Source organism: Diachasmimorpha longicaudata, chromosome 4 (assembly GCF_034640455.1).
Source record: "Diachasmimorpha longicaudata isolate KC_UGA_2023 chromosome 4, iyDiaLong2, whole genome shotgun sequence".
NCBI lineage: Eukaryota > Metazoa > Arthropoda > Insecta > Hymenoptera > Braconidae > Diachasmimorpha > Diachasmimorpha longicaudata.
Genome location: NC_087228.1, coordinates 9,432,637 through 9,453,258, shown reverse-complemented (window position 1 = coordinate 9,453,258; position 20,622 = coordinate 9,432,637). Strand labels below are relative to the sequence as shown.

The 20,622-nt window shown below is 39.7% G+C and overlaps 2 protein-coding genes across 3 annotated transcripts in view; one reads left to right on the top strand and one right to left on the bottom strand.

The window, feature by feature from the left end:
* Positions 1–20,622, top strand: part of LOC135161204 (carbonic anhydrase 2-like) — a 58,539-nt gene that overhangs the window by 17,877 nt on the left and 20,040 nt on the right. The window lies entirely within an intron of this gene.
* Positions 12,763–14,570, bottom strand: LOC135161962 (uncharacterized). Of its 2 annotated transcripts, none has more exons than XM_064120002.1 (5): positions 14,458–14,570; positions 13,931–13,983; positions 13,675–13,860; positions 13,430–13,602; positions 12,763–13,189 (listed from the first exon to the last, which is right to left on the bottom strand). In XM_064120002.1, exons 1-5 carry the CDS (start codon positions 14,467–14,469, stop codon positions 12,918–12,920), a joined length of 696 nt encoding a protein of 231 aa, XP_063976072.1. In that variant the 5' UTR covers positions 14,470–14,570; the 3' UTR covers positions 12,763–12,917. The 2 variants fall into 2 exon arrangements, with proteins under 2 accessions (XP_063976072.1, XP_063976071.1); XM_064120001.1 differs by having other exon boundaries at positions 14,427–14,503.

The following is a 20,622-nucleotide window of genomic DNA, read 5'->3' as shown; positions in this document are numbered from 1 at the left end:
TATTTTTTTTTCTTCTGGTACGTGTACGGGGGCTGCATTTGCATGGAGTAACCGGTGAGTTTTTATCACGTGGTGTGCCACACCGGGCCGACAAGTATACAGTTAAAATACGTGAGGCGTCTCGTGGGTTATGCATCAGGGATAGGTGCATGCAGTTTACTCTTTCTATTTCACGTTAAATTACCCGAGAAAACCCCCGCATCGTTGAAGGGGGAGGGGGCGGATGATGATGCGTAGTTATCCCGGGGGGTTATACCCGGTATCGGCGCGCGCGCAACGCTCAGTAGACCGTCACTGAGGGGGTGTTACACACGTGCTGGAGTAAATTCCAGGGGGTGCTGTAAATTTTGACACCTGAACTCATACCAATACGACGTATTGACACGTGCTCGATGGAAGATATAAATTATTTGAAAATAATTGACCGAAGGAGACAACCCATTAATTATGGAGAACGTCTCATGGTTTAGATTGTTGGGTAAATTCAGGGATCTATATGACAAATATATTATTAATTCATCAAGTATTGATAAATATAAATCATGTTGTTGATACGACTAAAATCATTAAATATACTCCTCTTCTTTCTGTATTGAACGGAATAAATCCCAATAAATTTTTCACCTGTCCGCTAGTTTCTTAAAATTCCGGTTCATTTGAGTCACTCTTCATTAAATCAGACATTGATAGAGATCTGTTGTATCAACGCCACTCGAAAAAAACCAATGAATATAAATAAAAACCCAATAATTCCATTAGCATCACTTCCCCCCTCTAGATCTCCCCTGCTGTTAATTAACAAACGATCGTTTCCTCTTTTACCTCCAATTATTTTCTTTTCTCTCTCCCCACACGTCAGTTTGCCGGGGGAAATACAATTATTCAACTGACAAGCGCGTTCCAGAGATGTCCAGTGAATTTTTCTGGGAAAATGTTAAACGAAAATGACCGATTCCTGGGGTGCATTTATAGTTTGTCCCCGTGTGGAGCTAAACCCGGCGGCGGTTGATGAGCTTTCGCAAAGAGTGAGGGGGGAGGAGGGGATAAAAAAAAATCTCCATCCGCAAAACAAAATCAAAATAAAAAAGGAGTGAGGGACAGAAGGGAAGCAAAATAAAAACAAAGGGCAGAGACTCCTGGCTCAGAGCCATTCCGCGCGTCCACCGAAACCTCGTGCGATTCAATAAATGTCACTCTTCGTTCCGATAGATTGACAGCTCGTGTGACTTTCAAGAATGGGTAACCGCGGTGGAAATGAAAAAAAAATCGACACTGGACACTGGGCAGACTGATCATTTTATTCTGGGAATGGAGAATAGGGCCCCGCGAATAATCACCGTCTGCCTCAATTTTTCACATTTAATTAAATTTTCTCCCCCACCGATAATTTCAATCAATTAGCGATTCTCTATTTCTCAAATAATTCAATCAAATCTGGTGATAATTCAATCGACGGATTGATTTATTTATATTCTCATTGAGTTAACACTCTAGTCGAATTGAAAATCGATGATGTAATTGAAACTATTAGTGCAAATTCAATTTCTTTGGGTGAATTTGGAATTCATCGATTCGCATCGGCGATAGTGTTATTGAAAATTGATGGAATATATATATTTGTTAGAGGATCAATTAATGAGTAGTTCATTGTGAACAGATCAAATAACTAAAATCACATGAAGATTATTATTATCATTATTTAATGGCTGACAAGGGTCGTAGTAGTGCGATAATGTTTCTTCTCTCGATGATTTTGTGATTCTTTTTAAATGCTCTACCCATAATATAATAAAATTTAATTAAACCCTCATCAAAATATGTAGATAGATCGACGCACGTTTGTGACAATGAAACCTCTCACGTGAGCTTCGCATGCTTTTATGAGATTTTATTTGCAAGATAATTAGTGTATCTCATGAGTTCTATTTCTCTCCCATCATGCCCAAGTGCCTCCTCTAAACTCATCCACACAGACGCTCTAATACATCGCCACCTCACCGAAAATGGGATTTTACAGGGATTGGGATGGGGCAAGAGGGGCCTTTTGCCTTTTCTCGCTTTACCTCCATGCAATTACAACTGCAATTATCATGTCCTCAGTCTCAGTTTCACCAACTACGTTATTCAACTTCTCGCAGCTTTCCCCTGCATTTTCAAATACATTCGCTCTTCTCCCCGTTGGGCCACTCTATTTTCTTCACACGCACACAACTAAACATCCATTCGGCTGATACTCACCGACTTATCGATTCTCGTCGCGTTTATCGAATTGAATTACGCTTTTTTTCTTCTAGCAGGTGAAAATTACTTTTCCACGTGAAAAAGAATGAGGGGATTATTCGATTCATGGGAGGCACATCCCAGAGATAATGTGTTTTTAATTTTGTGATTTTCTTTGCTTCTGAGATTGTTTCAGTATTCAATTGTTTTGTTGTCGAATGAAACTCATCAGGAATTAATTCAAAGAATAATATTTAATCAATTACCCACTTATAACGTCGCTAGGGTTCTGTAGAAATTGTTAATTCGGTACAGTAAATATATTTTGTTCGCAAATGGGGGAAAAATTGATTCGATGTCATTTAATTTTTATCCGATTCACATAAACAATTCTTCTGTGCATAGAAATTCATCTTTGGAAGTATTCTCCTCTGATATTTTGGCGTCATCAATTGGTATTATTTCTTTGATATCGATGGAATAGAAATGTTGATAGAGAGAGTAAGCTGTCGAGTTCCCGGCAGTCTGGAGTAAGAAACACAAGCAAAAGTTCTAAAAAGGGGAGAGAGAAATGAGGAGCCGGGTGGAGAAGGGAAGGGGGGTTTTGGGTAATCAGTAAATGCGTCCATCAGCGGATTACGGGGGACCGCACTCCCTCTTCCACACCCACCCCCTCTCTATGTTCCTCCCATCCCCCTGTCCGGATCACCCGCACTTCCTCTCAGTGGATGTACTCCACTCCGGCTTTCAACATTCTGTACCCAGTACTTTGGAATTACACATCTGTTAGTTTTTTTTGGGAGTTTCATTATTTTTAGGTTGAAATGCTTGAGAGAAATATTCAATAAAAATTACCAGGAAACGTGGAGAAAAAATTTTTCTACGAGGTCACCCTCTCGAGGTACCATAAATATTAAAACTGTCACTGGAAAAAATGAAATACCATATTTTTTTTCCTTCTTCACTGTTTATGCACAAAATAAAATGTCACGACTTACAATTTTTTCATCAGTCCAACTCTCAAGCCCGAGCTAATCCAGCTCAATTATACTTTCGTGAGAAGCGTTTAATTTTTTTGCATTTGACCGAACCGAGCCATTCCGTACCATTTCAAGCGTTTAATGTATTCTGGTATTGTTATTCGTACTCCCTCTTGCCACTCATTAGAGAATCCGTTTGCAAAGTCCCTGTTTTTGAACGCTCTATATTTACAATTCAATTTGCTTTGTACTAACCCCGAGCCCCTCTGGGCAACGTCGGACAGACCACCACCTTCTCCCTCAGCGGAGTCACTTTTTTTTCCCTCTCCTCTCTTTTTACTTCCATCGAGCGTCTCTTACGTTGTACCAATTCAAGCTGGTGGCGTACCACGACATTATTAACCAGAGGGGGTGAGAATAATTTTTTTTCTCTCAGGTTATTCTTTCCATAAAAATATACCACTAAACTTGTGTTGTCACTTCTCATTCTTGGCTATTTCATCCCCCTTCCTTCCGTCTTCCAGTTTTAATCTGTTATTCTGCGTGGAGTATGTTTTGACATTTATTTGAACAGTTTTTATGACATCTAGAACTTCCAATATTTTTTTTTCGTAAAGGACATTGTGAAAACTCACTGATGTCATTGGGTCAACTTCCCAAAAAGGTTTTTTGACAATTCAGTACAGTGAACGAAGTTAATTACCTCCCTCCGAGCAACCCCACACCCATCCCCGTTCGTGTCCAGTTAGGGCTCCCCGAGAACATTTGCTACGGGGGCCAATTAAAAAGTTACTCCCGCAAGTAGAAGAATAAAAGAAGAAAGAAGGTAAAAAAGTCAATGAAAGAGATGCTGCATTGGGAAAATGAGGGAAGCCCGATCTCCGCCGGCAAAGGGAGGTTTTCGTCGAAGATTCCAAAGTCCAATAGCATTCACCAGTGATATACGTTATGGGAGCAAATATTAGGTGTCACCAAAGCATATTACAGACGGAATTTCTCCATTCAACGTCAGCAATGCGTGTCAACCAATGAAAGCCGAACAAAATAGGATGAAATATTATCAGCGCTGTATAAAACGCAACATAATAATAAATGAATAATTTAGTTCTTCCAAAATGAAGAGGACAGGGCGGCTGAATATTTTAATGAAACTGGAAAATCCATTAGCGCAATCATGAAAAAATTATCAAATACTCTCCTGCCACACTCACTCGATATTTCGTCTAATCCAATAAACCAATTGAGGGCTGACAAAGTATTTATACCTTAAAAAAAAAAGTTGTAAAGTATTTTGCAGACATTTCCCTGGGTCTCCAGCCCTTCAACATAATCGCTCGAAAATTCCCCTAAGGATCCCCAAACCATAAAATCTATCACGACAATTAAAACCCTTGAAAAACAACTCAACAAATGAGAGGCCCAATCTGCCGAAATAAACAGAAATATTCACGTAAATCTCTCGAGTTTCAATATTTCGGTGAAAGTAGAAAATCCATTAACGCAAACATCAATAATTTATCTAATACACCCTCTCCCATCAATCCAAGGATACATACATCGCAGTGTATACCCTTCGTAAATAATTACGCGTACTCTCATGCGAGCCCCACAAATAGCCTTCGAGAGTGCCCTGAGTGTATATTCCTTCTACACACATACATATACACACCCTTCTACATATGTACCTCTTCACCCCAACCATTGGTCTCAACTCAGAGCTCTGTTGCAGCAATCCTCCATTCGAGCTCTTTTCGTTAAGCCTCCTCCTTTGGAAGGTGAATGCGGTCGCAGGGATACCGAGGGAAATACGCGAAGGGGCAGAGGGGGTGGCAAAGAGGGGTGGGGAGGTTCGGTGAAAACGAGTGAGCGAGAGAGAATCAGTGCTTGAGGGAAAAGAGACGCAGTGGGGTAAAGAGTGCCAGTGGCTCCAAGAAGGGTGGTCGTCGAGAGCGGGGGAGGGGGTGAGGGGATGGTGGGACGGTGGAGAGGAATAGAGGCGGCCTTTAATTAACAGAAAGTGGTTCATTAGAGCTTATTCATTAGAGAGAGCGCGCGTAATTAGCAAACTCCACCCTTTCTCCAGAACCTCCTTTCGTGTTTCACCCTCTACACACTTTCACCCTTCTTGCTTCGTATCCAACCCTCTCCTTATGGTTTCATCCTTTTCTGAGCTCCATCATTCGCCTTATGTCTCACTCCTCACCCTTATGCCACTTCTCCAGGAGGCGAACGAGACACACGGGCTTTCACTCCCCCCACCGACCACCCCTGTAAGCTCCTTTTTTGCTCCTTCTCACTGCTCTCTGTACCATCATTTCCTTGTCTTACCTGGCTTCTTGTTTCTCTTGAGGCTTCTGTTTGTCTCGCGAATCTTCCCCAGGTTACCTCGGAATTTTTTTATCCGTTTGCGGGGATATATTGTTTGAATGGATCTGGAAAATTGAAGAATTCGGAGATTTAGGGGGTTGTTCTCATTGAGAAAGTAGTTGACAGGAAATTTTGAGGGTTGAGTGCGAAAAACTCTCAATATTCTATTCAATCTTCCATCCCCACTACTCATGAAATTTTTGATTGCAAAAAAATTTCATAAATTCAACTGCAACTTGCGTACATGAAAATTGGCTACATTTTTTTTTCATTTTGTTTTAGTCGGTTCCTCCGGAAATATAGAATAGAGCAATTGAAAAATTATTTCATTCACATTCCTCTCGCCGAAAGCATTCAGTTATAATCGACAATTAAATTGTTAATTGTTATTGACTACAGGAATTTACGGAATTTGTTAATTATTATATGGTTCACCTAACAACATCATTATCGGAATAAATGCAGGATGCACACAACGATATTGGATGAGGAATGAGCGGATGAGGTGGCGGGTTTGAGGGGAAGTAGCCGATGCTGAAAAGAGAAACTGCACGAGGGAATCTAAAACTTCTAATTACCGTCGCAACCGTGGCGATCTAATGAGCAAGACCCCTCAGGCAAAAACAAAGTTTTCCTTTCCACTAACGAGACCGATTTGTTATAAAAACAAGCGTCTTTTTTTCATTTCAAACATTATCGGAATTTCAGTTTTTCTTCTCTCGCTTGTTGTCTTCACTCGTGTTATCATGAGATTGGAAAGGGAAATAAAAATGGTGGTGTGTATGTGACTCGTCAGCGAGGGAGCGTTGATTTAGTGATGACAAAAATGAAAACTGTTGAAGGTCCGGTGAATCATGGAGGGGGATGTCGGTCTTCAGCATTTTTATTCATTTTTCCGGGTAAAAAGGGGGAGTAATTAGCACTGGACTTTACACTGCATACTTGTTTGCAATATTCTAGTGCGTAAATACTGCACATACGCAATGCAACGACAGGGGCTGAGTATGCATGTCCAATTAGGGCGTCATAAGTTTGCATTACACTCTTGTGATTATTTATTACGTGAGCTGACGAGTGACGCGAGACATCTCAACGGCCGTCTATCTTCGTTCTGGCCGAAAATCAAGGGGACCAGAGGCTGGGGATATTTTTTTTTTTGGACGAATGGCAGACGAGGAACGCGGAAATGAAGAATTACACCAGTGGAGGGCGGAAAATTAATTCTCTAAAATTTATTGAATTTTCTCGTATCATGTTGTATAATTTCTCCCACATAGATCGATTCCATTTCATAAAATACTAATTACTTCTTTCCGGATGCACCGGAAAAATCGGATTAAAAATGATTTCATTATTCTAATTAAACAATAAATAAATTTAATAAACCCTCCTGGTGACTTTAAATCCAAGGCAATGAGGGAAAAGTAATGCAGAGAGCACATAATGAACAACGGACTTAATTAAAGGTTTGTGAGCGGCAACAAATCTCCCTCATTCGTCCTGTCCACCAGTTTATACCCACTCACTCGAATTGCAACCCATATAACCCAAGCCCACCAGCTACACAGTCAAATAAGATTGACGTGTCCCCGGCTGTTTTGTTTTTAATTAATTGAACGTTCCTACGCCTGCGTCCCAAATTGGCAGGACGGCATTCTAATGCGAGGAGAGGCCAACATTTCTGCTGAACTCACTGCCCTACCCCGCCTCTAGAATTCTGAATTTGTCTTCTCGTGTGGACTGTGGGCACAAAAAAAGCTTCATTACCCCTTTCTGGAGTGAACGATTCCAGTTGCATTCGCTTTTGATCGTTAGGGGAATTGGTCGACAGGGGTGGGATCCAAAAAAAAGGAATCATTTTCGAGGAACTGAGAAAACTCACTCTAGTCAATTCCTGAGGGAAAATATAATAAACAATTTTAGTAATTGGCTAGAAAGCACTTTCGTACTTTTACCAGTCAATTTCGCTTCTGAATGCGAATGTAAAATGTTCGATTATTAAATTTTAATGATGAATGGGGAAAACTAGCCTCGAATGCCTGATAATCCGCTTGAAAATATAAAATTTGAAAAATACATTCAGAAAACTCCTGCATTTCCCTGATTACCAGCGCTTTCCCAGATAATCCAACTCCATCCCGTAATGACCCACATAATAAACCCGATAATAATCCCCCATTTGAAGTATCGACCGTAACCCCAGTGCTTGAACGATACTTCTTTAATTCGATAATTAATCAACCTGCCTAATTGGACGGCTAATGGGAGCCATCAACGAGGTTAAAAAGCTCGAGTTCTATGGTTCTGTTGCTCCCTTTCAATCAAGATTGAGTTTCCATTAAGGTCTGTGCCTCCTCCTCCCTCATTTGCCAACTGCGCTTGTGTTTCGCGGTATTACTCACGTTGATCAGTGCTAACCAATGAATTTCCCTCGGCTCTCTGAGCCCTCTCTCTCTCCCATCAAGAATTTTAAACAATGCGAGACGGTACATTTTGATATTAAAAATGGTCATCAAAGTAATAGCACAGTTCCCTTCAATTTCTCGTAGCGAATGCTTCCAGTATCAACACGCCATCAGTGCTTGCGACGGCCTGGATAAAGCTTCAGGTCGTGGGCTCAATGCATCGGGGATTATGTCGGAGTGAAGGTAACTGATGTTGGTGGATCCCAAGACACTTGGCTTTCACACCACACGTATAATAACTGCCTTTTTTCAGGCCTTGGAACATTGGGGAAAAGCATCAAATAGTGACACATTAGACAATATTACTTGTGGGATGCAGTTGGTGACAATGGTGACTGCCGATGCATCAGTTGCTGTAGAATAATCCTGTGAGACTCGTCTCAGAAAAGTTGTCATAACTCTACAACAATTTTTACGACTCGTCTATCACCCAGAGAAAATTATCAGCTGGAGTCCTCCAAATAATTTACAAAAATCTCTTTGAACCCAAAAAAATCTAAATAATTCAAATTTGTCGTACCGAATAAATTTTTAATGATTGTTTTTGGAAAAGTAGGGGGAAGACATCGCGATAATTTCCCTGGACGGATGCTTCGCTGTGGAGATACAAGGAGTGAAGAGAGTTGTAACGGGGAGAATGAAAAATCGTAACAACGAGAGTGTGCAGTTGGCAAAAGCGACATGACCCGTGGGAGATGTACAAGGGTGTCAGTCATTAGTTGATTGGCTGCGGTTGTGGGCCGCACTCCAAGTATCAACCAGGCCAAGGTATTGTGCGAGGTGGTGGTTTTGTTTTATCTTCGTTTCTTCGGTTGTGAATATATCTGACGTTTTTATGAATGTTTTGTTCGGTTGTGCATAAAAACGCTGGGAGAAAACCAAAGAGGTAGAGAGGTATCCCCTCATCCTCTGCGTCCCTTAAATCGATAAAAACTCGAAATTCATAACTCGATTGGGCGCCAGGTAATTTTTAACCGGAATTACCAAACCAGAAGGTACCAAAATTTCACAGCAAAATCCAAAAGAAACGGAGCCAGCAACATTGCCACATGTTCGTTACAATAGTCTCGTTATTTTTACTGAATATTTCTCTCAAAATTAACCAGAAGAAGGAACCTCGAGACATGGAAGGCCCCGGAATAAAATTGAAGCACGTATTGCGATACTTTATTGGAACACGTTTTATGAACTGAATAAAGTATCGAAACGCGGGTGTACAGCTCCCGGCCATTTGTCCTGAGTTATTGCAGTGAGCATTACTGAAAATTGGCTTTGAATCGAAGGGCTCCAGAATTTGACAAAACACGTATAACTTCTCCTCCTCCTCGCCCTCCCCTCACCAGCCCCGTATCACGACATTCATATAACTCATAAGAATAAATGAGGCAATGAGAGTGAGGGACATCAATATTTGCCGAAAGGCTTAATAACTCTCCGGAAAGACGTCAGACAGCGAAGATTCTGTTGATTAAATTTCCCCAGCCAACAAAACCCCATTTCTGTAATAACGTCTGGCCTCATCCACGGAAGTGACGTATTGTAACGCGAGAGAATAGCTCCGGAGTAGGTCCTTCGCAGCGTCGCAAAGCAATATGTTAATCAAAGGACGAGTGATAGTCCACTGTGGCGAGTACAATTTGCCGTAGTGGACTAATGTGCTATAGATATATATCACTGCCTGAACAGAAACCGCGTACGTCGTATCAACTGATGGTAAGTGGATTACACGACAGTCGTCATGGTGAGGAACACTGTGTATGTGTGTCACCACTCACTCCACTTCAAGAAATTGAGGGACACTCTGGAGGTGCCAGGACAACTTTCGTTTCATTACGTTGATAGAAAAAAATTTTGACGAAAGAACTGCTATCAAGTTTTTGATAATTAACGAAATAATAATTTAGTATCAATTCCGAACTGTTACAACAATTAATTCCAAATTAATGAAATCACTTTATTAATTCGAAATCAGGTCCTCTCCTTATCCTGATGAATTCATCATTCGTAAATTCCAATCAGTCGCCGCTATAGAATCCACTGATTGCAGATGCGAATTGTCACCCATTCTTTTTCCCCTCTTTTCCGCCATCTGTCCTCACTCCCTCTCCCCCGGTCGTTTTTTCTTCTAATTTCATCGGCGAAATGGAAACGTCGAAACACGATGGAAAGGAAACGAGGTAGCCCGTTGATTTCCGTGCGTATTCGGACGTCAAGCGTAAGCTCGTTTCTAATTGCGGCAGTGGGTGGAGACGAGTACGGAAAAAAAAATGATGGGGGTGAAAAAAAAAAATTAAATTCATTCCCCGCGTCCGCGAGCCAACGGTTTCTATCTCTCATACACCTCATCCATGGACTTTCCGGGTTCTCTCCTTCTGGACACTCAGTGTCTGTCTTTATTCATCCTCCATACGGTAGCTACGATCGCCGCAGAGAACGAATTTTCACGGAAATCGTATGTGTGTGTACGTGTGCGCGCAACGAACATAAAAGCCTAAAACAACATTTACCGCTGTTTTCATTTTTTCTCCTCCTCTTTTATCTCATCTCTCATTCGTATATGTACATATAGTGCAAAAAGCCAGCCTTGCGCTACGGAAATTAATTAGATTTTCTTTCTTTCCCTCGGACGAACACGCCGATCTCTCGTTTCTGCGGCTTTGGACCTTCCGATTCCCTTTTATCCTATACTTTTTAATTATTCGCACAAACCCACCGACTCTCACTCTTCATCGTAACAGACCAAACGCGCCGAGAATCACTGGTTGGGAAACGGATATATGCAGTGGGCAGTTTGAAACGGTTATATGCGAAATTGAGAATGAAAGTGGCTTCGGTTAATGCGAGACGAATACGGGGAATATTTTTTTTCCATCCTCGCCCAACGGTTTAACCACTGATGTTTGATTTTATTACCTTGTCTTTCTGTGGATATTTCAGAGTTCCAGGGGGGGGGGGGGCTGGAGAAGTGGTGATGAGAGAGGATGACATTGGGTGTTTCATAAATCACTGATGAAGGGAGGGAAACTTTTGATCAACGCGTAGAGAACACTTTTTCCGGAAACAGGTGAATTATTTCGGAGGTTCTAAAGTGGGAGAGAAATTTTTTATGGAAATAGTCATCAGCGAGTTGAAGGAAGAATTCTCTCTGTTCATTTACTTTATTAAAGTCTGTTTGATAGGATTAATTTAAAATTGAATGATTAACGTCTCGCTCGTCTTCGATATTAAGGGTTTAATGACCAAAATGTCGAGATAAATCACTCCTCTGGAGAAACCAATTCTTGTGAATCCATTCCCGTGTCGTAAACAAAATGACTCGAGAACTGAAATATATCATTTGGTATTAATGATACCTGCGGTTTCACACCAACATAGACTAACTACGAGACCCCTTGAACTTGTCAGCGTCGAGGAATTTATGGTTAAATTTTTCGTTCTAGTTTTACGACCCTTGAAATAGGAAATTCGTCTGGGACGATGACTAATATTCATCCTTTGTGACAGGAGATTATTCTGAAATCAATGAGGGAAATTCATTGAGCAACGATTGCTCATACGACTCAATCATTTCTGCTGATAAATTAAATTTTCCCAGTCATTTGTATAATCGGTGAGCGAACTTGAGCTCTGTAATTTTTTATGAATAATTTTATTCGCACACAGGGCAGGTCTGGGTAAGGTCTGAGTGTGCACCACGAGGGTGTGGATAAAATACGAGTCCCTCGGCATAAAATGGAAACCAATCGAAAATATTCGAATCGGGGCGGAAGAATCAGATAAAACGAAATCAACTAAAAAATACGGCACAACATTCCCACGGACTCTCATTCTATTTTATAATAAAACCCGGAATATCGGGATAACAATCTGCGTCCCCTGCGTTAAATATCAAATTGTTTCGTTTGTTTTTGCGTCTCGTCTTGTACCATAGACCACAGCTTTTATTACTATTTCCGGTGTGGTATTGCGGGATGATCCTCGTTACTCTTTATTTTCTTTTTTGCTGTGCACCGTGAGGGATGGGGTACTGATGGCTAGGCGACGAGTATCATTGTTCAAATAAATTTTTATGGTCCGGTGTAAAACCACTTGGTAACCTCAACCACTCTCCTTTCCGTCGATTGTCCAGGTCAAACTGATTTCAAAGTTGGATAATGGATGAGGTGCGATGGAGACAGTGAAATGATTCATTGTGGCTTCATATTGTCTCACTACTTCTTCAGGTTTTGAATTTATTATATTCAGAATATGCAGGATTTTTCATGTGAAACACGTAAATGAAAAAAAATTACGCGTTGTACATAAGAGAATTAATCTCTCCAAAAATTGTTGGAATAAAAAAAAGTGGAAAAATTGACATAAGAAATTGTGTTTGAGACATTTCGTTGGGTTATGAAGGTGTTCCTAAGAATTGCTACTGGATATACCACGACGTGTTAGCCTATATACTCAAGACGATGGTACGCCACCACCAGAGCCATGCGTCATCTGAGCCATAAAAATGTAATAGCCCCTTAAATAACCCTGCGTGCACTGTATTTATACCTTATATTCTCTCTATTCCCCCCCTCTCCCCCTCTCACCCCGTTGCCCGCTGATGTCAGCCGTTTGTTCTACTCGTGAATTAACTATTGAACAAGTCATTCCATCGAATGGGCCATGCTCACCAAACAGTCCATAGGTTTTCACAAAAAAAATCACGTGAATAGCACTGGAAATCATCTCCAGCGCTCATGACAACAATCAATTTATTCAACAACCTACACAACCATTACTTAACAATCACACTGTTTCACTGTTATAAATTTACAGTTATTGATAACAAAATTTCTGAAATTTTCAAAAATTTGTAGTTTTCACTTGAGCCGAATGGCTTAACAAAGATTTATCCCAATATTCTCGATTTAGGGCGCCTAAATACTACGAAGGCGTTAAGTTTGTCGGTGAAATCGTCCGACTTCTCGTCGATTTTGTCGGAAGAAGTATGGAAAAGTGAATTTTTGAAGTTTCGCAATTTCTCCAGAAATGCAACGAGCGGATGTGTCTCCTTGGGTTTCTCAGTTTTCACTGGCTGTTGGATGATGATCTGCTGATGCAGGGGGACTTGAACTAGGATACCAGCGGACTTGCCAACAGCCTCTTCTCCGTAACGATCAACTATTTTTCAACCAATAAATATTATTTTATTAGATGGTAACCACGATTTTTTTACTACAATTAGTACAATGAAAAGAGAGAAGTGTCATCGTCACCATTAACATGTAATTAAGATTGTTTGGGAGTGACTTGATGGGGAAAACACGGTTTGGAAAAAATAAATCGTTCTATTTCCTTAAATATCCTTTTGCAATAAAAAATTCAATTCCGTACGCTAATTCGTTGAATAATATTTCTCACCATGCAATGGCTTCTCTCCCTCACTCTCATCCTCCACAGTAATCTCCGGAGGATGTTGAATATGTGACTCTAACATGGGCCATGACCCTAGAAAACTCGGTACATGATGAATAACCGGATCACTCATGTACCTGTACTCCTGCTGGCTCCATCCATAATTCTCCAATTTATTTCTGAAAATGTGAATACCACGTGTGACAAAAAACAATTTGCATGAACCTCGGAAGGATACAAATTTTCCATACGTGTGGATAGTCTCCAGCTCATGTTTGTCGGGAGCTTTCAGGGATTTCATTGATGTATGAATACTCTGCACGTGAATTGGATAATAATGCAGATGGTAGTGATGGATGTCGGGTATTGGCAGTGGTTTTTTCATCTCCTTCTTCTCGCGAAGTGAACTGAAGAAGTTCATGAGCACATTCTTTGGACTAAAATGAAAAATTAGGGCTAAATCACGGTATTTTCTTTCTCAGTACACTCATCATCTTACTAACTTACTAGTTAAAAAATAATGCCTCCGATGACGTGCCCCATAGTAATAATAACAGCAGCTGTGTGACAGAATCAACATATCTAAATATACCGTTACTATGAAAAGAAAATATTTCAAAGGAATAACGATCTGATTTGGGGGAATTCGATCTCATTTTGAGCTAATGAAATATTTCCAAATGAGAAGAAAAGTTATCAGATATGACTAAACTAAAGACTAAATAACATCCCTTATTTAATTAGAGAAATTATAAACTTATAAACTATTTGGTGGAATCACTGCACAAAGAAAAAAATCAATGAAAAATTGGAAAAATTTCCAGGATTTTCAATTAAATAGTTACTATTCCGTAATTCCGTAATTTTTTGCTGCACTATTTCCATAATTGTTCATTGATATTTTTATCAGTGCGTTATCACATCACGTGATATATTTTATTTTCCAACCACTGGCTTCTGTGCACTTTAAAATTATGAATATAATGAGAAAAATTTGCTTTACAACTGAATCTAAAGACTTCAAACTCATTTACAATAGTCTTCATAATGTTATCCGAGCTCGTCTGCGACGGGCGACTGTCGGCCACGTGAAAAACATCACTGAGAACACTCGTGTATCGGGATTCTCCTTATATGCACTAGCGCTCTCTCCTCAATGCTTTCGACTTCCTCTTATTTCGCGATCTCTAAAGTTCACTGGCACGCTCATTTGTTAGGAACTAACGCTGAATACTATCGAAAATTATTCCACCAGGTAATTAGTTGCAATTGTCAAGTGATGCTTGTGGGTCATCATGCGACAATGAACCGTTAATCCAGAAAAATATGATCAATGGGAACATGATGCCGGGTGCACAGGTGAGTATACGCTAATGCGAGGACATTCTCTGGTGTCATTGAGACGTCAATTCATCTGTGCAAAGAATATAACAGATAATCATTGACTTTCAGTGTCATGGGTGAATGCTCCACTGACATAATCGGAAACTACCCACGTGGCGTCAGACAAAACTCTCCATTTTCAGCTCCGATAATTATGAATAATAAAATCCATCCCCGAGATGTGAAAGAAAATTGCTGGATGAAAAAGTCATTGTGAGGGAGAATCGAAATCTTATTGAAATTAGATCCGAAACGCTTTCGACGAGATTGAAAATTCAAGTGCGTCCATTGCTCGAGTCTAAAAAAATTTCTAACAGTGTAATTTTTTGTGTTTTGAGTCATCTTTTTGTGAAGGTAAAGTGTTTTTATCCGAAGGTACAACATACGACTTTCAGTCACCTTCATTTTTCCAACGGTAATTCTGGTTTTGAATGAAGAACTATTTTCTTAATCAAAAGAAAATCTCCCTGTAATCGAATGTGACGCCTCTTGATCGAGACATTTTTTGCTCAGTGTATGCGAGTAAAAGTTATCTCGTCGTTTAAAATAAATAAACATGGACATATACAGGTGAGACTTTCTACTTGACAAGTGGTAAATTTGCAGCAGTCATTACACTATTTTTTTTATTCACTCATACTTCCTCATCTCCTTTATCTTGTCACTCTTTTTCCTCTGGCAATTAGTAATGTGGGGGCCATTTCACTCTCCATGAGGGAAATTATGCAGAGAGAGTAGATTACGGGATGCAATCATTACTCTAATTTTGTTAATGTATCACAAACATCGGTCCATTTTCCGAAACATCGGAAATGTAATTGAAAAATAATTTTGTCACTCCTAACATTTATGATAATTATTCCAAGAAAGTGATAAACGCTCTAATCACCTTAGTATTAGTCAATTAGATCCCCTACATCCGAACTAAGTCACACCGATTCAAGATTTTCATGTTGAATTAAAATCAATGTACTCCACTGAAGTGGAAAAGCAACACTCATTTTCCAGTTCTAAAAATCTGATATCATCCGAACAATAATAACTGAGTTAATTTATTTTCGCAAAACGCCTCTCACACGCATGTATTTCATGTTAATGAGGCATATGGAGTTGAAAATCCGACAATCCGCTGGCGCAGCTAAATCCCCCAGCGATTCACCTTCAAACTGGCCCATCAAACCTTTATGAACAGAATATTTGAACGCTCGAGTTCTCTGATAATTTCCCGAAATTGCCTCCCCCTAGACAATTGAAAATTAAACTCAAATAATGAAACTAAAAACGAGAATGCCCTCTGCCTCTGCCTCTGCATACATGCATTAAATGTAGCACAAAAGAGGTTAAGAAGGGGGTGGGCTACGAAGTAGAGAATGTCGCAGAAAACGTAGCGCAAGTAATTCAGAGTACGTCCGAGTTTATTTAATTAAACACAGGGGCTTTTTGTTTTAAGTACCAGTAACGAGTGTTTATTTTAAAATCCCACGGGAGACTAATTGACCGCAAGCCTCTCCGTTGGGTTCTATGGTGTCCTCTCCTCCATCCCACCCATCCCCTGGCCCATCGCAACGAAAACTGGACGCGTCCAACCGGCAAAAATAAATAAGCCCTCTCAGCGTTGGGTTTCCGCGGTCCTGACGTTGATAAAATGGAGACAAACGAGAGCTGAGGATGAAACGTAACGTAGGTCTCGGGTTTATTCAATAATAGAGACCTTCCAACTGCTTTTTTATTATTATTCTTGGAAACTACCCTGTAAATAAATGGAATGCTTATCGTGAATTAAATCAACAATCCTTATACAAACGTTGTCTATCAATTTTTTTCGACAATCGACAGACAGCTGGGGAATTCTTCTTAATATCCAACGATCTGTAATTAGCCCCAAAGGTATGCAGAGCACACCCTTACGATATTTGACAGTTATTTCGTTGGAAAAAAATTGATAAAGTTAAAGGGAAGATATCAGAATGGAGGAGGAAACATCCCGTTGTGAGATCCTGAGGGTTGGAAAATTATTGGAAAAAGGATGTAAAGCATCAATACTATCAGCGATTCACAGGGGTGTAGAGGCCATGAATTTTCCAGATAAGTATTCCTATATTTATTACGGGCACTTAAATATTTTCACCGGGTCATCCTATACATTTCTCTTATAGGATTAGTCATTTATTATTCGTTCTCAAAGAAAAAAATTCAATAAATACATCCGATGAATTGAAACATGGTTTCTGCCTAAAATTATTGACAGACGTGACAGCTGCAAATTAATTAACATCCACGAACTGTCAAGAAATAATTCATCATCTGGTTTTCATCATTAGAGAGGATCAAAATTGATGGAAAAATACGATTATTGCATGGGAATTGTTTTTAGGAGGCTGATGTAATGGAATTCGTCAATCTACTCAGTCTCTTCCTTGTACCCCTAATGGAATTGAAACCTCTCAATTTTTCGAATTTTCCCGCTTCCTCTCGCGCTGCGGATGAAACTCATAAATGATCGAGAAAATGTATATGAGGTGAATGAACAGACGCTGAACTCCCCTTTTTTTTCATGACTCGAATCCAGGCACTTTGGACTGTTACGATATGCGGAGTGAGGTTATGCCGATCACTTAGGAAAATGAGTCTTACGCCTGTTTGATGCTTGTACACTACACACGTGCACTCAGTCTGTCTCTCTCGAATTCTGTCTCTGTGGCACTTCTTACATTTCTTCAACGGGTGAATAACACAGGTTCAATGTTATCGTTCTACTACAGACTCACATGTACGAGAGGAGCAAAGTTTTCGAAAAATTATCGCGAAAATCTCGAAAGGAGGTAATGGAATTTTGCGGAATAAAAAAAGAACGACTTAAATTTGTTTTATACTCAATCAATTATTCATTATTCATCTGGATATTTCGGAAAATAAAATCTTCGCTCTCATCACATACTTTGAACTGATATGCTAATTAAGGGGTTCGTCGAATAAAAAAAAGGCGGTTATTGAAATAATTTCAGTGACATCTGTCACTGCGTAAAAATAAATCTACGTGTCATTTGTCTCACAGTCACAATGAAAAGTTAAATGATTGATGTAGACATGGTTTGATTATGATAACATCTCCAGTATTGCAGATCATTAATCATCGACATCATGATTGATAATTTGCATAATAGTAGGATGTGATCAAAGTGACTTGCTACCACTAGAAAGCGATTAACCAGCATCTGCGGTACTTCATTGATATTTTGAAGTGTTAACAAGTTTCTCCCAAGGTCAGAAGGGCATTATCGACGCGGATAGAAAGTGGATGTGCATTTCAATGTGTCTTTGAAACCTGAAGTAGACCGGGGATCATTAGGTAGCGCATGATTTACAATTCACATGTTGAGGTAGTGTTGAGCGGTAGATAGAACAAATAGTAAATTGGTGTCATGGTGCCACTAGGCCCATCAGCGGAATGAACATTGCTTGAGTAATGAGAGATATTGCTAAGTAATATATAATGATTGGTAATAATCAACGAAAATTCCTCTGCAGTTGAACAACATAACTTTGATATTTTTCCGCAAGTCAGAATGACCTGGTGATATCAATTATGAGATAGTTATTCCACTTCAGGTGTTAATGATCGACAGTTTTAGAAGTGGAAAAAAAATGGTAACAATCATCAACCTCTTGTCTGCACTGGGACGAGTTGAATAAACTGGTGAAGACAATCTGGTCAGCGATATGATGATGACAGTTCCCTCGATAATTTATCTTCACCAGTAAAATATGCTCAGCATCCTTTAATAAATAGCTGCATAAGCATATGAAGTGAAAGAATCACAAGAAAAATGAATTAATGAATTCATTCGAAATCAATCAGAAAGTTCCAGGCATCCAGTTCATCCGGTACCATGTCGTGAAAGCACACTCCCGAGTATAATAAAATACGTAAATGCTAAAAGCGTCAACTGCACTATGAGAATAAAATGAATTATTAAAAAAATCTGGATCACCACGAGAAATCGCTTGTTCCAAGTCAAGTTCTCAGTTTTATTTCAATTCAGGAATGTCCCACAAACCGTGAAGTGAAGTGATGATGAAGAGAAATATTCAATGGGAAATCACTGAAGACGAGAAAAAGTCACGAACAACCGGTTCTCAATGTTGGTAAAATAAGCAGGCCAATAGATTGACGAGTTTAACTTTTTTTAAATCTTCGATTAATTATTGAACATCAAACTATGTTACTTATCCATGAAGTTCGATTCCAATTATATGAAGACTTGTTCGACGAGATTAGAACCTTCATATCTAATGGTAGTGTAAATAATAATAGAGAGTCTTTCACAAGTATAGAGTGCAATTCGAAAAAAGTGTCGTAAAGCCTAGCTTTTCATCAAATTCAGAGAAAACGTGTTTATTCCTCGTGTAACTAATAACTACCTAACTATCAAAAAGTCACTTCACTTGAGAAGAAAATTGATCATTAATATTGTCCATATGAAAATGAGAAATCGCTCATGTTTCGTTCTTCATGAATTTTATTTCAACGATTAAATGCAGATACACCCCGACCTTGAAGGAAAGCTGTGACGACGACTAATATTCTATCGGAAACTACTAGTAAAGGATAGACAGTCACCAGGAACCGGTTCCGGCAGTGTCGTATGTCCACGATATACATGTCGATGATTTTATCAGAAAACAGTGCAAGTTTTTCTAAACCAGGAAAAGAGCTCGGATTCTCATGAGCGAGGCATCAATCATCGTGACTATCCGAATACGTGAAAAACAATAACATGCCAATACATCAGGACTGATCGAATTGGAGTGACATGAGAGAGCCCACCTGAGCTGAATGATAAACCCAATCACAGCATCACCGTACAAGGAATGTCTGTTGTAACTAATAGACTCCAATTTTTTCTATTTCAATACCGAATTCGGAAGAAACTAGTATCCCCTGTGTCTTCCTACTTTCAGTTTCACCCCACGTCTGATTCCCTCCTCCCTCATTAAGTTCGATTACCACGAGAGGCACTTGAATGGTGTGGTTTCTTGTATGAATTTTGCGAGTGGGAAAAACAGCCAACTCCACGAGTCTTCTGGGCGATCATGTACGTGACAACATGAGGCCTCTAATGATATGAAATTCGTGGAATACTTTGACTAAGGTGATGGACTGATGACACAGGTGGTGGTCGACAGCACAACTATCCTGTTTCCTGTAATATGAATCATGGGGGCTGATTAACGTCACCATTAGCTTGACAGTAACGGATCTGAAATGAAAATTGAATTGACTGCAGCTTAAAGTAATCATTACAGATTGAAAAATGTTTCTGTCACTTAGTCATGGAAATGATCACAAAATTTTAATTCAATTGCATTTGACATATCTTTATTTCACTTCCCAGATAACTCAGATCCAAACGATTGCAAATCGTAACAAATAGGTTTCCATCTCCCATCACTGATTAATTTCCTCCATTTCCACTCTCTCCGAGCAGCCACTGCAGCCTTGATTATTGTAATATCAGCAAAGTGCTCAGCTAAATACGGCCGGTAACTAAAAGCCGAGCAGTGAAAACATCTGCAGAGGAAATTGAATGGACCTCACGTTACGTAATATCCCTCAAGCCCCTTGAATCACATGACTCAATGCCATCACCAACGTCAGAATCCCGGGGAAGCCATTGGCCAGTGGTTTGCGGGGGGTCAAAAATTCCACCCGGCCAAATATTATGCTTGAATCAGTTGAGTAAATAGTTGGAATTAATTAACGTGAATGCAGAGGGTAGTAGAAATATACACAGTGTTTTTGGTGGTATACACTT